We start from the raw sequence: 18,124 nt of genomic DNA, 5'->3' as shown, positions 1-18,124 counted from the left end.
TATTTGTTGGTGGTCAACAATAGTTTCCTAATGTATCTTAGTTAAAATGAAAGCCAGCAGTGCCAGTTGTCTTTTTTAAATTGGCGACTCCAGAAGTTAGTAGTTTTTCAAGTCTGGTGATTATAAACATCTTCTTTTAATCCTAACTTATTACCTCTCTGTGTGCGTTTCATCCACTGTCAGGGAAAGTGTGATATTGCGGTGAGTTGCTGTAGGTCCTGGCCCTCTTTGACAATGATCTGGTGTTCTGGGGGGGGTTCCTTACGAAGGGCTGCAAACACAGAATTACCCACGTTACATAACCACAGATTTCCTCTGGGGAAATGAAGGTTTACGGCTCTGAAATGTATCAAGTTCAGCTGCGTGTTCCCCCTCCCCTTCGTGGCCTCCCTTTTCTCCCGCTGCCCCAAGACCATCTCTCCACATCGCACGAGACTCCCCAGCCTCTCTCCCTGTTTGTCTGCACTTTCTCATCCCCTCAGCCCTCTCTGTTTGTCTCACTCCATTCTTCCCTGCAGTGTTGTTCACAGCCAGTGTCAGACCTCCTTCAACCTCACCGTAGACGTTGCCCTCATCTGCACATGCTGTTTGTTATATGGGATACATGTGGTTTTCTGTGTCAATGCTTCCACACAAATGCAAATATAATACTGCTGTTTTAAAGCATTGCAAATAGTAAATCATCATCCCAGGAAGTCCATTAAACTGCACAATAGCTCTTTAGCTGCTTGTTTGAGTGAAGGAAACGAAGAAGTATAGACAAGTAAACAATAACACTACTCTAAACTGATATTATTATTTGTAAAATTGTACTTTTGCTGTGCTTTAAAACCACAGCGGACCACTGCAACTATTGATGTGCTATCAACTAATATAGGTTATAATTAACCTAAACATTTGACCCTAAGTTATGACTGCATCTGGTAGCAATTATCAATATATAATTATTAATAATTCAAAATAAAAACTATTTAGACATGCTGTTTAAACAATCTACTGGCATACATTCAGTGATGACATTACAAGGCAATATTTGTGACTGTAAAGAAACTCTGTGTCTTTGCTGGAAAGAATGCAGACGGTTTTGCTATTTGAGAACTCTAATGCACAGCAGATGAAGAAAAGTGCACGGGAATCCCGCATTTTGTAAAAAGAAAGAAATTGTTTAAAAAAAGTGTTAAAAGGATTTGTGATTTCAGGAGCAATTTATTAAACAAAATCTGTAGGTCTTGGATCACCTTGTAAGTATAATTAATGTGTCTGGCGTGCCTGCATTGCGTCTTTTTTCTTGGAAGTCGATTGCTTCACGTCTGTGACAGTTCTCTCTCATTCTCCCTGGCTGCAGCCTCTCCTCGTCCTGCTGGGAATACACGGCCTTGAGTCTGAAATGTGTTTACATTTTGAGCATGTTACAAATTATCTGCTAAGACTAACTTTGCGTGACTTGGCAGAAGCCTTCACCTTGCTCAGATGTTGTTTGGGTCAAACGTATTTCAGGGGTTTGCTCTCTCAATTTGACTGTCTTTATCTGACAGGGGTTCTCCAAGCCAGATGTGAACTCAGGCAAAAGGTAAAGATCGTGCTCTGGGCTGTTGTGTGTGTGTGTGTGCCTGCATGCATGTGTTTATACGTATGTATGAAAGTATGGTGTCGGCAGCCTGCCAATATGTCTGCATTATTTTTTTGCACTGACAAGACTCCACTTATATTCAATACAATATAAACTCAGAGGGAATTAACGTGACATTTGGACCATGCCGATGTATTTTTATCTTCCATCATAAATTAATAGTTTTATCCTCCACATCTCAACCTCCATTATCAGATTGAGGGATCTTATTCAGGCATATCACGTGTCGAGGATTGTCCAAGGACACCAAAGTTTTCCCAGACATTTCTTTCCAATGTGTATTCAATGTTCTCAAAGACAAAATCAACAGATTTGATTATTTTGTCATTTAACCAGCTAAGCTGCTTAATATCTCCAGAGGACTTCAGTCATGTCTCAGTTTGAAAAACTGTAGTTGCTTAATGTGTGAATTCTCTGTGGGCTTGTGCAAATTATAGTTAGAGACTGAATCACCCCAGTTTTATCAAATGATATTCAAAGATAAGGACTAATCCCCAAACAGTCATTTTCTAATCAAAATCACAGCAACTAATAGATCATACATTTTGTACTTATTTATCATAATACAGTTGTATCATGTACCAAAAATGAGGCCAAATCTCTTGAGATAGCAGATATCTAAAAAGTTGTGACTGAATAACAAGATCATCTTTCTCATTAATGGTCGTCATGCAAATAGAAAAAAAACATGTTTATTTCTTAAATCTGATTTATTGAGGGTGTGTTGGATTTTGATCACAGTGTGTCAGCAGAATACAATTCTCTGTTCATCTATACTCCAGAGCTCCCCGCTCAGCTTCATAGTTTCATACGAGGCAAAATAAAGGCATGGTTGCACGAAGCAATACTTTTCACTTTAACATTGAATCGAATGACTTCCTGTAATGTGAAATTGTTGCTCGTACTGCCAAATCCACTAAGAATCAACAGTGATCGCAAACGTTGTACATTACCAGGTGTCTGGTGTGAAATAATTACTTCTTAAAAAAAAACTGTCCAATCAAAGCAGGAAAAAGTGCTTGTGAATATTGGAAAAAATGTTTCTCATACTGGATGTGTATGTAGGCAATGGGTTGCTAACATGTTAACCAAAGGAACTAGATGGGCTAGTTCCTGTGAGTTTGTTTTGGAGTCCTTTATACCCCCTAGTGGTATAAAATAACAAACATTACAAACCTAGGTAGAACAATGCACATTGTAAGGAAAAGGGAAACTTTGACATATAATTCAATTGTTTTATACAAATAACTTACAACCATGAACAATAAGGTATTATAATGTTATCACCTGCATAGGGAAATTGCAGTGATATCATGCAGAGAGTAGAGCTGCGATGATTAATCGATTAGTTGTCAACTATTAAATTAAAAGCCAACTATTTTGATAATCGATTAACCATTTTCAGTAATTTTTTAAGAACAAAGAAGTCTAAATTCTCTGATTCCAGCTTCTTAAATGTGAATATTTTCTGGTTTCTTTACTCCTCTATGACAGTAAACTGAAAATCTTTGAGTTGTGGACAAAACAAGACATTTGAGGACGTCATCTTGGGCTTTGGGAAACACTGATTGACATTTTATGACATTTTATAGACTAATCGATTACTCAACCATGAAAATAATCGATAGTTGCAGCCCTAGCAGATAGAGTTCGCCTTTGAGATTGAAATGAGAATTTGATAAGGTATGGTAAAAATAAATTGACCTGATACATTTTTTTGTCTAGGTAAAAATGGGAATGTCTTAACACAAACTACAAAAATTCTCCTTATAAATAAATTAGGGCTGTCAAAGTTAACACAATAATAACGCGTTAACGCAAGTTTGTTTTAACGCCACTAATTTCTAATTTCTTCACTAATCGATCTTTCAGAGGTTATAGTGGGCTCAATAAAGGCATCATATGAAACTAGAAAACCTAAGGAATCAATTGGTACCAACCATGTCATACTAGCGAAGGAGGTTACATAACGCTCCAAACTTATGCTAAATTTTGGCATATGTGAATGAAAATGGGTTCTATGGGTACCCACAAGTCTCCCCTTTACAGACATGCTCACTTTATGATAATCACATGCAGTTTGGGGCAAGTCATAGTCAAGTCAGCACACTGACACACTGACAGCTGTTGTTGCCTGTTGGGCTGCAGTTTGCCATGTCATGATTTGATCATATTTTTTATGCTAAATGCAGTACCTGTGAGGGTTTTTTGGACAATATTTATAATTTTTTTGTGTTGTTATTTGATTTCCAATAATAAATATATACATACATTTGCATAAAGCAGCATATTTTCCCACTCCAATGCTGAAGAGTATTAAATACTTGACAAATCTCCCTTTAAGGTACATTTTGAACAGATAAAAAATCAGATTAATTTGCGATTAATCACGAATAACTATGGACAATGATGCAATTAATTGCGATTAAATATATTTATGGATTGGCAGCCCTAAAATAAATATATGATCTTTTAGTGTATAGGATTATTAACTTTGATGGAAATAGATTACATATCATACACATTTATTATGTTGTTCACTTTTGTATTTCAATCTGGATATCTTCAGCAGCAGCAGAATATTTTAGCAGTTCAAAATCACACCTTGATAATGAAGAGGGAATCAGTGAGCAGCTACAATGCATTCGACCAGAGTCTGGTCTTCAATGCAGGAAGGACAGACAGATCATCCACAAACAGATTGTCCTACATACTCTAATTTGACTGAACATGCTATTGTAGTTTATCGTGCCTCTGTTTTGTTTGCTCTGAGCACTTGTACTAGTAAAAAAAAAGACAAGTCCAGCTTGCTTCAGCACATCTTGGTCAAGCCAAATCTCCATTCTGGACCTTTCTGTTGAGCACACAGGTCTCCTCATCTGGCTGCGTGTAGATCATACTTGGATAAGAATACAGTCCTGACTGTGCGTAATACATTTTACTGTTTTATAAGAAAACACTTAACTGTTTTATAAGGAAATATAATATTTAACTAAAAATAACAATAACACTGAGTAGACTTTAGTGGTTTTACAGTTTGTGTACCAGTTGAAGCTATTTCAAATATTTCCTTTGTTTCAACATCTTATTTAAGGATGTTTGGAATAGTTTAATGTGCCCATCTGATATCTGTTGCTATGAAAACTACAACATGTTATGGAACATTACATAGCTAATCTACAACTGGAGGAGAGTGGAGCGTGATGGTAATGAGTTTACATGTGTCTGTTAACATATATGATATGTGAATGAAATCATACACAATTTGCGACTCATTAGTCCTCTGCTTTTTCAGTCCACCCTCCTCTCCTCCTCCCTGCACTTCATAGGGATGAAGTGAGATGCTATATGCTCCCTCCTGGTCTTCTTCCCTCGCATTGGCCTCCCCTTTTGAGACAGGGCTATGAACATTTCTTTGCCAGTTTTAGTCCTCTTTGTAGAGGAGTAAGCGTTGAAGTAGTTTTCTAGGAAAACCTCCTTGAAGTTGCAGTTTTCATTGTAGATCCTCTGTAAAGGATGAGACAAACATTACAGCATTAATACAATACAATCTGCTGTTGCCAGCATTTGTCTTTACTGTCAGTTCTTGATTATTTCAAATGGATGTTTGCAATAGTTGTTCTATTTCTGCTTGACTGTGGATAATCTGAAAACAGTGTCACTGAGAAAAAATATTACCTTGCCTTGCAGCTGTCCAGCCTTGTTCATAGAGATATAATACTGACTCTTGATGCCTTTGATAGCCAGTATGCCCCCCTCAGACACTGTCCTGATCTCCAGGATACCTGCCAGACATTCACACAATTAGGAGAGTGAGACGTATTACAGTACAGATAAGACACTACTCCAGCTCTCAACACTGCGCTCAACATTCATCTTCATTATGGAAGTTCCTGTGGTTAATCAGTCTGTGGTCTCTCTGGCTTTATTCAAGCCTTGTTAACTGGCCTGGGTGGCCATTACACAAACCACAACCTATGCCACAGCACATATGGGAGACAGATTAGGCCTCTCTCTCTTGGGATTGAGAAAACTACGTCTTTGCATGAGCTTTGCACGCTACATTTTAGGCCTGCTCTTCAAATCTGTGGGAGAGTAAAAACACTTGTGTCGAACTATTTTGGTTTGTGATTTCTTATGATTTATTTATGCAACTTGCGGTAGATAATGTATGTTAATTTAAGGAGGCATTATTTTGATTAGTAATCAAAACATTTTGTTGAGGCAAATAGTATTAGTATTTGCAATTTAATATAATGAATGTCTTAAAGGACCAGTGTGTAACAATTAGGGGAATCTGTTGGCAGAAATGGAATATAATAATAATAATAATAGGGCTGTCAAAGTTAACGCGATAATAACGCAAATTGGGTTTAACGACACTTCTTTAACACATTACACTACTTGCGATTTTTAGGTGGTATCGGGCTCAGTTTTTTTTTTTTTAAAGTTATTTTTTTGGGGTGATTTTTAAGTATTTTATTGATAGGACAGTGGATAGAGTGTTGGAAAGGGGGAGAGAGAGAAATGACATGCGGAAAGGACCACAGGCCGGATTTGAACCCGGGTCCACCGCTGCTAGGACTGAGCCTTGGCGTTACATGGGCGCTCGCTCTACCGACTGAGCTAACCAGCCGCCTAGGGCTCAGTTTTAAAGCTAGACTGGAAATACTGGCATCATATGAAACTATAAAAAACTAATGAATCCATTGGTACCTACCATGTAATACTAGCTTGTCGTGAAGGAGGTTAAATAACGCTCCAAATTTACGCTAAAGTTTGGGGCAAGTCATAGTCAAGTCAGCACACTGACACACAGCTGTTGTTGCCTGTTGGGCTTGAGTTTGCCATGTTATGATTTGAGAATTTTTTTATAATAAATGCAGCATCTGTGAGGGTTTCTGGACCATATTTGTCATTGTTTTGTGTTGTTAATTGATTTTCAATTATAATTAATATGATTTGCAAATACAGTGAATCATAAAACATGAATGCAAAAGTCTAAAACTTGTAACAGTAAAACTAAAATGAACACAAAAAATATCCATTTCAAGAACACCAACAAGGTCCAGATCATATATTTGTAAATATTATAAAACGCTTGTTGTTAGTGTTTACATATTGCAGAAATTCTTTCATTTGACAGGCAGAGAAAAAAAGGGAAGGACTCTATTAGAGCTCTTCTGACTGACATTGAGCATGCTTCATTGTAGTGTTTGCTAGATCACAAACAGATGGCAGCGTCCCGGTGTTGGAATGTTGTTTGTGCTCTGCCCGCACTTGATATCTGACTTAATATTACTGCCCTTTGACCGGGCGCTCACATTTATTTAACCCTGCTTTTCTAATCTTCTGTTTGATTTATTACCTCCCCCAAGGCCGAAGGCCTAGGAAGGGGGTTATGTTTTCACCAGCGTTGGTTTGTTGGTTTGTTTGTTTGTCCGTTACCAGGATTACTCCAAAAGTCTGCGATGAATTTGAATGACATTTTTTTACAGGGGTGGGGTGTGGCACAATGAACAATCCATTAGATTTTGGTGGCGATCCGGATCATGATCGGCGTTTTTTCACATTAAACTCGATGAAATTACAGTTGAGTTCGACCAAAGCACACTTGGTGATTGTTGGAAAGAGTAACGACGATGGTTTAGGTGAGTTTTATTTTGTTTCTGTCCAGTTTGAATGAAGTGTTTTATGATGCTCCGCTACATACAGCAGATCTCAACATAAACAAAAATACACGTGGATGATGGCGCAAGCTGAACGAAGAGGGGGGCGGAAGTCTGCGCTCTCCAAGTGCCATTCTAGTTTGTTATGATTTAAGGTGAAGTTCAACAGTTAGACTCCGTCTTCATGTGTAATCTCCTTATACATTCAAAGTCAGCTGACCATTAATTTCTTGATAAACTATACATTGGTGGTGGTAACTGTAGATGCAACTGCATGTTTATTTCTCAAGTAGGAATTTCACAAGTGCTTCGTGCGTAGTGTGTTTTTTGGTTAAGAGGCATGAAAGCGCTATTCCCATAATATTACATGTAACAGCTACAGTTGTTTTGTCTACTGCGAAAACATGGAACACATTTCCACACACATGCACACATATTGTTAACATTTTGGCTCTGACGCAGACAGGCTATCCTCAGCTTGAACAGATTTGTCATCACTCGCTGGTCCAGCCTCTGGCTAAGTAAAATAACTTGTGGGTAATCCCTAATCCTGCTTTCTCTGAGTTTGAATCCACCGTTTGCATTCGCTGGTACGGATGTTCTGATGTTGAGATTAATATTGACTGCTTCATACTAAATACCTTGTCAACACTTTATGTCTAGCAAATTGATTTGAATACGTTTAATTCACTTTGTGTTCAATTGCAAATCTGTATCTGCACTGAAACTACAACTGTATCTGTAACTATATTTGTATTTTAGTTTGGCATTTATCAAAATACAGTTAATTTAAAGGGGAACTTCTCCCATTTTCAAAATTCATGCATGTTATTCCTATGGTCCTAAGACTGTCCAAAACATATTAGAAGACATAGACAACTCTCTCCAAAATCCAAAACGTGCTAAATCTCAAACTTGTGATGTCATGGGGTATAAAGTGTGAAGCTGCTCCATAGACAATGAATGAAGAGAGATGTTCTAGATGACACCGAGAGCACCCAGGGGAATGATCACATATGACACATATGGGGACATTTTCTGTTTCAAAACTGACAACACTACAGTAGAATAAAGCTCATTTGGTAATAAAAAAGAAAAGAAACACAAAATCAGTCTCCCATTCATTGTCTATGGAGCAGCTCCAGATTTTTTTAAGTTTGAGACCTACTTCTTTGGTTTCTGAGCATAGCTCATGTTCACACATACTGATTGACTGTTACTAGGCCACGGAAATAACATATTGGATTCCTTAATTTGGGTGGTGTTCCCCTTTAATAGCAGTTGTAGGACACAATCAGTCTAAATCAGTTATTTTTATTTGGCTCCACCTGACACCGGGTCTATAATGTCACAATATGAGCGACTTAGTAGAGAACTAGGATAAACGTAGTGCTTCTCTACTCTTCGGATTCCCTGTTTTCCAGTTGCTGTGGTTTAGCAGTTGTTGATTGCCTACTTGGAAGTTGTTTATCTCCTCTTTGCTGTGGCCTAACACAACTTTTTATTGATATTATTATCACATTTTGTTAAACTCAACTTGTAAGCCATGCCATGGCCTTTCACTTAGACACAAACCTACATGTGTTAGTAATTACCATTTACTATTTTGTTTGTAAATCTATTTGTTATCTTATATGCAACATGTGCTTGTTTGCTTTTCAGGATTTGTTTACACATCCAGAACAAAATTTTCCTGGAGACTGTTGCAGAACGCACACATATTTTTGTGCACACAACTGTTTTTTCTATGATGCCTAATGTCAGTGTTAGACGTTTTAGTTCTCTATACGTTGCAGATACAATAGCGTCAAAGATATAACAAAATCCACATTACAGACATTTCGATTTTTGATCCAAACAACCCTTTGAAATATAACAAAGTTGGAGAAAACCTTTGCGGTGCAAGCGATGAGTTTGCTGGAAGTAAGCCTATATTTTCGTTACAGAGGCGCACAGAATGTGGAGGCCAAAAATAATGCAGCCCCAAGTTTCTCATTTTGGTTTCTTCTTTTTTGTAAAACAAACATTTCAGGACGTCTTGTTCACTGCAGCTAAAAAGTATGAGTCACTGATTTATTACATATCTATCTGCACCACGCTGGTCTCTTCAGAGGCTTGTTGGTTAAATTTCTTTGTGCTTTTAGCGTGCGATTGTCAGCCACATGTGGGTGTATCATTTTTTCTGTCTTTCGTTGCCAGTTGTTGCACAAGCGTCTTTTCCATCCACTTTGAGGCATTTCCCCGTCAAGCCAACATTCCAGCCACAGCCACACTGTCAGATAGGAGGAAATGATAACTACTTAAAACATCCTCACCCTGACAGGGACTTCTAGTGGTAAATGTTGGCGCTAAAGCAACAATTTTAACAATTTACCATGTTAAATTACAATTACCATGGCTATCAAATAAAATGAGTCACCCAGTAGGGAACTGGCATGCCATATTTGACAAATTTTGCTTTGAATTGTTTGGAACAGTAATTTTGGCTAGGCACAGTATGGTGGCTGTCTTTGTGTGAGATGTCAGGTTCATCAGAAGGTGAATATCATCAATTTTTCCATTTCTAATATTCATGCCAATTCTTTGTCCCAAGATTATTTGAGTTTCTGGCTGAACAAGTGTGCGTGTGTGGCGGTGTGAGTCCGAGGCCATAGGGGCCTGGCACCCGTCAGGCTCCAATACCCTTCAGTTTACTTCATTACAGCCTGTGTTTAGATGGTGTTATGGTTTAACAAGCCAAAGCCCCACCTGCTTCATTTTACCTCAGTCACTTTGGCTGCTCTAACGGAGACACATGACCCATTAACACTGTGATTACACTGCGGAGAACTCTGTACAATAACACCACCCACGTGCTACTGTCACCTTGACAGGCCAAAGGTTCTTCACTGACTCAGTGGAAAGATCTCACAACTAAATGGCAGAATCATAACATTTCAAATTCTAGGAGAAAGTTCACAGCTACATTCAAGTTAATTCACATTTGGAAAATATATTCTGGCAAATTAGTGGCGTTTTTTTTTGGGCTGCCCCCTCTTAGTTGATTAGTTGACTAATCGGTTGTTTTGGTCTTAGTTGACTAAGACTTCTTTCGTCGATTAGTCATTTTTAGTTTTTTTTTCGTGCAGAATGACTTATTTCCAAGAAACATATGAGCTATGGGCAATATATCTATATAATATTGATATCGTGAGAATATCTATGAGACTAGATATTGTCCAAGATTTTGGATATTGAAATATTGTGATATGGCACAAATGTTGTCTTTTCCTGTTTTTAAAGGCTGCATTACAGTAAAGTGATGTAATTTTCTAAACTTACCAGACTGTTCTAGCTGTTCTATTATTTGCCTTTACCCATTTAATCATCATATCAACATTACAGATCATTATTTATAAAAAATCTCACTGTGTAAATATTTTGTAAAATAGTCAAAATACAATATTGATATCGAAGTATTTGGTCAAAACTATTGTGATATTTGATTTTCTCCATATCACCCAGCCCTAGTATGAGCACATCTCTGGTAAACTCAAGATTTACAGCGGTGCTTTTAATCGACTGATTGATTAGTTGTTAGCTGACAAAGATTTTCTTTGGCCGAGGACGTTTTTTTTGTTACTAATAAATGCAGAAGAACTCGTAGTGAACCACTGCTGTTATAATCAGGCAAAAAAGAGTTATCCTTACTGTAGCAGTTGGTGGGATCTTGAGTCCCGGTGATGTTGCCATAATCATCAATTGTTAGGAACCACTGCGTGCGGCTGAAGAGCTGTCGGATGCGCACATCTCCTCCCTCCATGTAGTCGTAGTTCCTGGTGTGGCGCTCGTGTCTGGTGCAGTTCATGATGGCGGCAAGTTGCTCTGGAGTGCAGTCACTGTAGACCACACACACGCTGCCGAACAAGAAGATTGCGTGCAGGTACAGTCCCGAGAACAGATTTTGAAGGTTCCATGTCAGCATCCATTTGCGCATTATAATACAATGCAGTGGGGATCAATGAACAACATACTTAAATGTGAGATCTGTGCGCTATCCCTCAGCCCAGCGATCTCCCTGATCCCTGACTTGTGTGTTGTGACCTCCGGGTCCCTGTTCCTGCAGCAGGGACTCCTAGTAGGACGTTGAGACGGGGTGGTGGTGGAGGAGACTTTATAAGGCTGGTTGGGGATGGTTGAAGCTGGAGAGTGGTCTGAAGAAGAAGACAGGTTTTATGAGATGATGTCTCTCTTTAGTTCTCAGTGACGGTCTGCGTTGACTGCTCCATCTTCTTGAGACCATAGTCCGACAATCATAATCCAGCTCCGGAAACGTTATGCAGGATGTCACTTTAAAAATAAAAGTAGACTGATTTGATTCTAGCTAATACAGTTGGAAAAAATAGACTAAGAGGTGCACATACAAGTTAAAATATTTTTGTTAAAGGAGCTTAAAAAGATGGATTAAATTATTACTAGGATTCACACAGTTCTATAGTAGAGCTCTACTAAATTTCAAAGACCTTTCAAAGAGCTTCTGGTTTTCTGTGTTCATACAAATATGTTTATTTTTGTTATGTTTTGTCCTAGCAGTAAATCAAAATGTCTATGGTGTACTTTGACAGGCATCTGTCTCCCTGTCATGGACCCCGATCAGTGAAATATTGCATCAATGCTGTTGGATTGCTTCACAAGTCTATGGTCTGTATACATGCTTTCAAACTAACAAACAAACAAACTATCCTGCATTTCTTGAAAAAATAACAACGAACAAACAACTTACCTGTGTTCTAAGTGATGACAGGAGTTGCCAGAGGCGTGTTCCCTTTCAGAGAGAGTTTTATTTCGAAGACTCTGTAGATCTAAAGCTGTAGTCTCAGTTGTAAACCAAGCCCAGTAATGCAGTAAAGCTAAACAAGAGCTGGGAGCTTCTGTCAATTCCCATGGATGTCTCCCTGATTCTGGCAGGCTGACTCTGTGCATCTTCCACTGTCGCTGTGCACTCTGCTTAGATAAATGCCTCCTGCTGACCTCACTTGAGAGCAATTAGATCCCAACCAGTCAGCTGTCCCTGGCCCAGATGCAGTGGAGAAACACCCTCTGCCTGCCTCTCGCTGTCACTCACCCACTGGACATGAGAGGGAGCTATAAACTCTTAGAATAGCAGGCTCTCCTTGGTATGCACTCCTAAATACTTCAAGAACATTTGCCTGCACACTCACCGTTGCAGAAATTACTACAACCTCTCTGCCTTTTCCAAGAAACACCTCGTACTCAAATAGGTTTGTGCTTGTTACAGATCTCATTATGACTCACTTTAAGCCTTGTTTGGTTAAGAAATTTGTTCTGATGACGAAGCTTTGAAGAATTTCTTCCCTATCATTTCAAACGTCACAATTAATTAGTGGTTTTATTTAGCTGCACTTAGTCATTGGTATGGATTTATTGACTCAAGTAAAAACAAAAAACTTCAAAGAAGCCCTTTAGTTATTATTGAGTGTAAAAGAAGGAAGCACTAAGTTATGGCTGGCAGGTATCCATCCAAGGGGAGAAAAACAGAAGACGTAACTGCTCAGAAGTAGCCATCTCTGTGTCAGGGGTCATGCGCTCTTTCACTTTTCGTGTTTGTATTTAAAGTCACAATTTATTACCTTACATACCAGGCCTTTCCTTAGACGCACTACTTCAAAAGTTTATATGGGCCCTAATAACACGCTCCCCTGTGGAGGTCATGGCTGCAGACCTGAGAGAGAGGGACTTCTGGCCGCAGCAAGTCTCCTAAACATCTCTAAACTGGGGGTTGTAAAGACCTGATCTATTATGTGTCACTCTGGCCTGTTCATGTGTCCCTTCTATCACCTCAGAGACCATTCACACTCTGATCTTTTGGACACAAAGGCCAAGCAAACATCACTTAATGTATCACTTCAGGCAGCCACAATTCAAAATGATTACAAAATACTAGATTTTCATAAATTAACGTTTCAATATAAAAAGAAATATAATTCCATGACATACTGTAGGTGTACTCTTGAATGAAAAACTATTTTCCCAGATAGGTGGACTGCAGTTTGTGAGAATTTTACAGAACCACTATCCATAAATTGCAACCTTCTCTTGGTGGAACGGTTTGTGTGACCCAAGGAGCTGCATTGTCAGGGGCAGGTAGTACCTGGAAGTGTCCCCCGAGGCAAATTGCTGCCAGGAGAGAGGCCAGACAAGGCCATTCCCCTATAAATTGGCCTCAAAAGGTGTGAGTGACCTTGCCTGGAATCGGGAAGCTCTGGCCCCCTCTTGTAGACAGGTCTGTAAAGGGAGCTTGCAGGCGAGACCTTAGTGGCTGGACCTGGTCACGCTCAAAACAATGCAGGGTCCCCATGCGGGCTCACTTCCTGCGAGGATCTGTGTTGGGTTATCGTGCCATGCCAGTTGGGCGACAGGTGGGACCATTGGAGGACTGATCCTTGGCTTCGAAATATCACTTCCTTGTTGGGAAGGAGCTGGAACCAGTGCAGGAGATTGAGCAACTAACTAGATGTAGTTGATGTAGTCACCTTAACGCACAGCACCAGCTGAGGAACCAAATTTGTAGATAGGGGATATATTCCACAGATGCATAAGGTGAGAGGTATGGGGGGATTTGGGGATACACATAATCCCCAAGTTATGCGCTAAACAGCAGCTTGGAGTATCCAGCCTTCCTGGAGTCCCTTAATGGTGTCCTGGAGAGAGCACTGACTGATACAAAATGACTAGTCTCTCTATGTTCTGACCCTCACCTACCATTTGGCCATGAACTTGAACCAGGTGCCAGATATCTAGAGCCAGGCACTGAGATATTCCAAACCTCAGACTAGAATTGTTTCTCCTTCATTTTGAAAGGAGCCAGTTGAGGTGAGTCAGGCATCTGATTAGTACGTCTCCCTGTGGAAGTATTTCTTGTGTGTCCAACTGAGTGCAGACCCAGAGCGTGCTTGAAATAATACATATTGGATCTGGCTCAGGAACCCCTCAGGATCTCCCAAGAAGAGCTTGACATGACTCAAGAGAAGGACACTTGGGATTATTTCCCCAGCCTGTTGCCATCACAACTCAGACTTGTCGTGCAACGTCAAATGGAAGGATGGAAGGGTCTGCCACTTCCTTTTCAGTAAGCATCTGCATGTCTCGCCATTCCAGTTATAACTTGACCTCTAGGGGAAAGGTCACCCCTGGTACTGTCAGTCATCTACATGCTCACCATTTTAATGCCATTTGGTATGAGGTTCGGATGCTTAAAGAATGGAGGATATGTACTGTATCACTAGATAAGTAGTTGTTCACCAGTGACCCTTGTTCTTACCTTGGGTTGGGTCAACGGGAACAAGGAAATGATGTCGAGTGAGGCCGCTTGGAGATGTGTGACAACTTTGCTGCGTTAATTACAAACTAGGGATATCTCTCAGTCGATTAGTCGACCAATCTGTCGTTTTGGTCTTAGTGGACTAAGATTTCTTTAGTGGATTAGTAATTTTTTTAATGCTTTTTTCATGCTGAATGACTAATTTCCAGGGGGGGGGGGCTGGAGCCGATCCCAGCTTACACTGGGCGACTGCGGGGTACACCCTGGACAGGTCGCCAGACTATCACAGGACTGACACTTAGAGACAGACAACCATTCACGCTCACATTCACACCTACGTGCAATTTAGAGTCATCAATTAACCTAACCTGCATGTCTTTGGACTGTCGGAAGAAGCTGGAGAACCCGAAAACAAAAACACGCTAACACAGGGAGAACATGCAAACTCCACACAGAAGGGCCCCAAGCCAGGTTCAAACCCGGAACCCTCTCGCTGTGAGGCAACAGTGCTAATAACTGCACCACCAAGTCATGTGAAAAAATACGTAAGAGTATACATTTAGGTAGCTGGAAAGCCCAACAGCATGCAGCTGGAACACCTCTTGGGATAGTTGATTGCAGCAGTTAAATATACCTCTTTGCAGAGGTTTTACAAGAGCCCCGAGTTCACGGGTTAAGGGCGGCGTCATTGACCTTATATGATGAGGATGAGTTGTAAACTTGGCAGACTTCAAACTCACTTTAACATATCAGGTTTTTGTGCTCTTACTTTGTTCTTGGAAGATGTTTGTGCTTACCCATGTGACCTTTGCTTTGACTTACAGCACATCAGATCAGTTTTTATCCTCTGAATGAATCAATTACCTTTGTTACAGGAACTGTTTTTCCCAAGCATTCACTGTTAAAGTAGTCCCCTGTTTTGCTTGTCAAATTTATCTTAGTGTTGTATTCTGTCCAACCCATTATAGCTCTGAGACTGCAAACTGATCTGCCTGAGGCGGACCAACTTACTTACTCTCATCTATGTTGGATTTTAAATCACTCCTTAAAACACATCTGGAGACACTGTTCTTTTATTTTCTTGCTTTTTTCGTTTATTTGCCACTTTTTCTTATTCTGTCCTTTATAATAATTATAATAATATGCTAATAATAATTGCTTTTATAGGTAGTAGTAGTCATATTAGTTGTGGTATTGTAGTAGTTTTATTTAATGTAATAGAAGTGAAATTGCAAAGTAAGGCAATGCCACCGTAAGGCGACTTCAACGGGCTACTAGCATGCCTTGAAACCGATACTTGACAGCTGTATGTGCGTCCTTAGTTGACACGTCATCCATAATGTATATGCTGTCATCAGAACCTACTTGTACCTGTTTGTGCGTATCTGTGTGTGTGCAAACAGGTATGTGTGTGTGCAGGTGGTTTGGTTTTATAGCCTGCTGCCGTTCAAGGATCAAAGGGCCGGCTCTGTCTGGAGTTTACAGTAGCATAGGAAGTGCAGTGGCCGTGAGGCAGCCGGCACACTAGACCTGCGTGAGTGAGCCTCTTTAAATTTCAATGACTGCATGCCTTCACTTCCATCAGTCCGCCTCACTACTTTGTTTCTATCTCTGTTTCTCTCTTATTTGTTATTTGCTGTCTTGACGAGTGGAGCATTTAAAACAACTCCTTTTAATTGATTCCCATTGTCCAATGTTATGTTGAATGTTGTTGAAGCCAGCAGAGAGTCTGTGAGGGTTTAGATGATTGCAGTGTAACACGCAAATTCAAGCTCACCACGAACTCAAATCCCGTTCCAACTCTAAAGTCAGACTAACCCACAGCTCCAGTTTCAGAGCCTCGCTGCGTGTCTACATCCAGCATGAACTCATAGTGAAGTTTAAGTGTCTATTAGGTTTATGTCTAACTTTTCTTGCACCATTGTACCATGTTACTACTTATCTTAGGGTAGAGTGTTGTTTTTTAAAGTTAACTAGTTCAGACATGATGAGTCAACAACATTACACACACACGCACACACAAGAATTGGGGGATTTATTTACAATTTTTCTGAACAAAACACAATGCTGTAGCTCTCTGGGAACTCGTTTCATGCAAATCCCACTTCATTGTCTGTAGGCTCACTAGATATGCAGTTGTTCAACACGTTGTGTCCAATCCCTCCTATGGAGGACACAGATATTGCTACGTGATTTATCGCTGTGTTACATCTCAAGAACCTCTTTGAATGTTAGCACACAAAGTTAGATCCCGAATTTATGATACTTTCCACTATTACTGCAGAGACATCTGCCTACACACAGTGTCTGCTCTCAACACTCTAAAAGCATTCCTGGAGAGAGAAGAGCCTCAGTGTCTGTATGTGTGTGTTTGCTCTTTACCCTGTCTTCTAGTGATATGACTGCATTTATGCTGTGAGAATGGATTGTGTCTAAGGTCAGTCTATTCTTAGCGCTGTTTTCGACTGTTTGGGTTTCGCTATTGCTTTCTAAATTCCATGATAATTGGGGATCTCTAGGGATGGAGCCTCACAACATTAGCTCCAACTATAAATAACTAGCTTACAAACACACGCACAATGGCACAAGGGTGAAACTTTTTTAAGGATTTTTTTTGTAAAATAGCAGCAAACTAAATACCTAATTCACATGTATTGCTGTGCTTTTCCAGCCAATATCACTTTCTCTCAATCATATAGCCTGTGAATTAGAAGAAAATAATATTTTCATGTTTTGAAAAACTCACTGTCACCAAATAAGAGATGCTCTAGCTTCATATATAATATTTTTTTGTTTTTTTTGGCAAGTTAAATATGGTCTATATATTGTTCAATTAGTTTTCAACTATTAAATTAATCGCCAACTCCTTTAATAATCAATTAATCAGTTTGAGTCATTTTTCTAAGAAACAATTCTCTGATTCCAGCTTCTTGAATGTGAATATTTTCTGGTTTCTTTACTCCTCTATGACAGTAAACTGAATATCTTTGAGTTGTGGACAAAACATTTAGACGTCATCTTGGGCTCTGGGAAGCACTGGATGACATTTTTCACCCTTTTCTGACGTTTTGTAGACCAAACAACTAATTGATTATTGGAAAAAATACAGATCAATCAACATTGAAAATAATTATTAGCAGCCCTAGTCTCACTAAAACAAAATGTTTCAAGTGTTTAGGCTGTACTCACCATTTAAGGTAGTGTACAAAGAGGAATAGTCAAGCTTTGTCTGTGACAGCAGGCTTTGCAGTACTCTGTTAACACAGCACATGTATACATACACACACATCCACTCAGCTCGGCTCTTTGAAGCTTCTCTTCCTGGGTGCTGCCGACACACTGAGTGTTAGTGCAGTAAAAGGTGACACATGGTCACAGCTCAGGTTGGTCTGAGGTGTGAGATGGAGGCTGCTAATGCTCCTTGGTCCCCTTCAATAAGTGTTATTACCCACGAGGATTTCTTCTGAATGCAACCTGAGTGTATTATATGAAATATATTCAGTC

The 18,124-nt window shown here is 39.6% G+C and overlaps 2 protein-coding genes across 5 annotated transcripts in view; one reads left to right on the top strand and one right to left on the bottom strand.

Moving 5' to 3' along the window:
* The window catches only part of secisbp2l (SECIS binding protein 2-like), a 94,890-nt gene that overhangs the window by 9,426 nt on the left and 67,340 nt on the right, over positions 1-18,124 (top strand). The gene's annotated exons all lie outside the window — the stretch shown is intronic.
* On the bottom strand, positions 2,322-12,459 carry fgf7 (fibroblast growth factor 7). Of its 2 annotated transcripts, none has more exons than XM_074620785.1 (4): positions 12,062-12,459; positions 10,990-11,628; positions 5,309-5,415; positions 2,322-5,137 (listed from the first exon to the last, which is right to left on the bottom strand). In XM_074620785.1, the coding sequence occupies exons 2-4, from the start codon at positions 11,273-11,275 to the stop codon at positions 4,922-4,924; spliced, it is 609 nt and encodes a 202-aa protein (XP_074476886.1). In that variant the 5' UTR covers positions 11,276-11,628; positions 12,062-12,459; the 3' UTR covers positions 2,322-4,921. The 2 variants fall into 2 exon arrangements, with proteins under 2 accessions (XP_074476886.1, XP_074476890.1); XM_074620789.1 differs by having other exon boundaries at positions 10,990-11,492.

The sequence above is a fragment of the Sebastes fasciatus genome, chromosome 2 (genome assembly GCF_043250625.1).
Source record: "Sebastes fasciatus isolate fSebFas1 chromosome 2, fSebFas1.pri, whole genome shotgun sequence".
In the NCBI taxonomy this organism is placed as follows: domain Eukaryota; kingdom Metazoa; phylum Chordata; class Actinopteri; order Perciformes; family Sebastidae; genus Sebastes; species Sebastes fasciatus.
The sequence above is the reverse complement of the archived record's forward strand: the minus strand, read 5'-3'. Positions and strand labels throughout refer to the sequence as shown.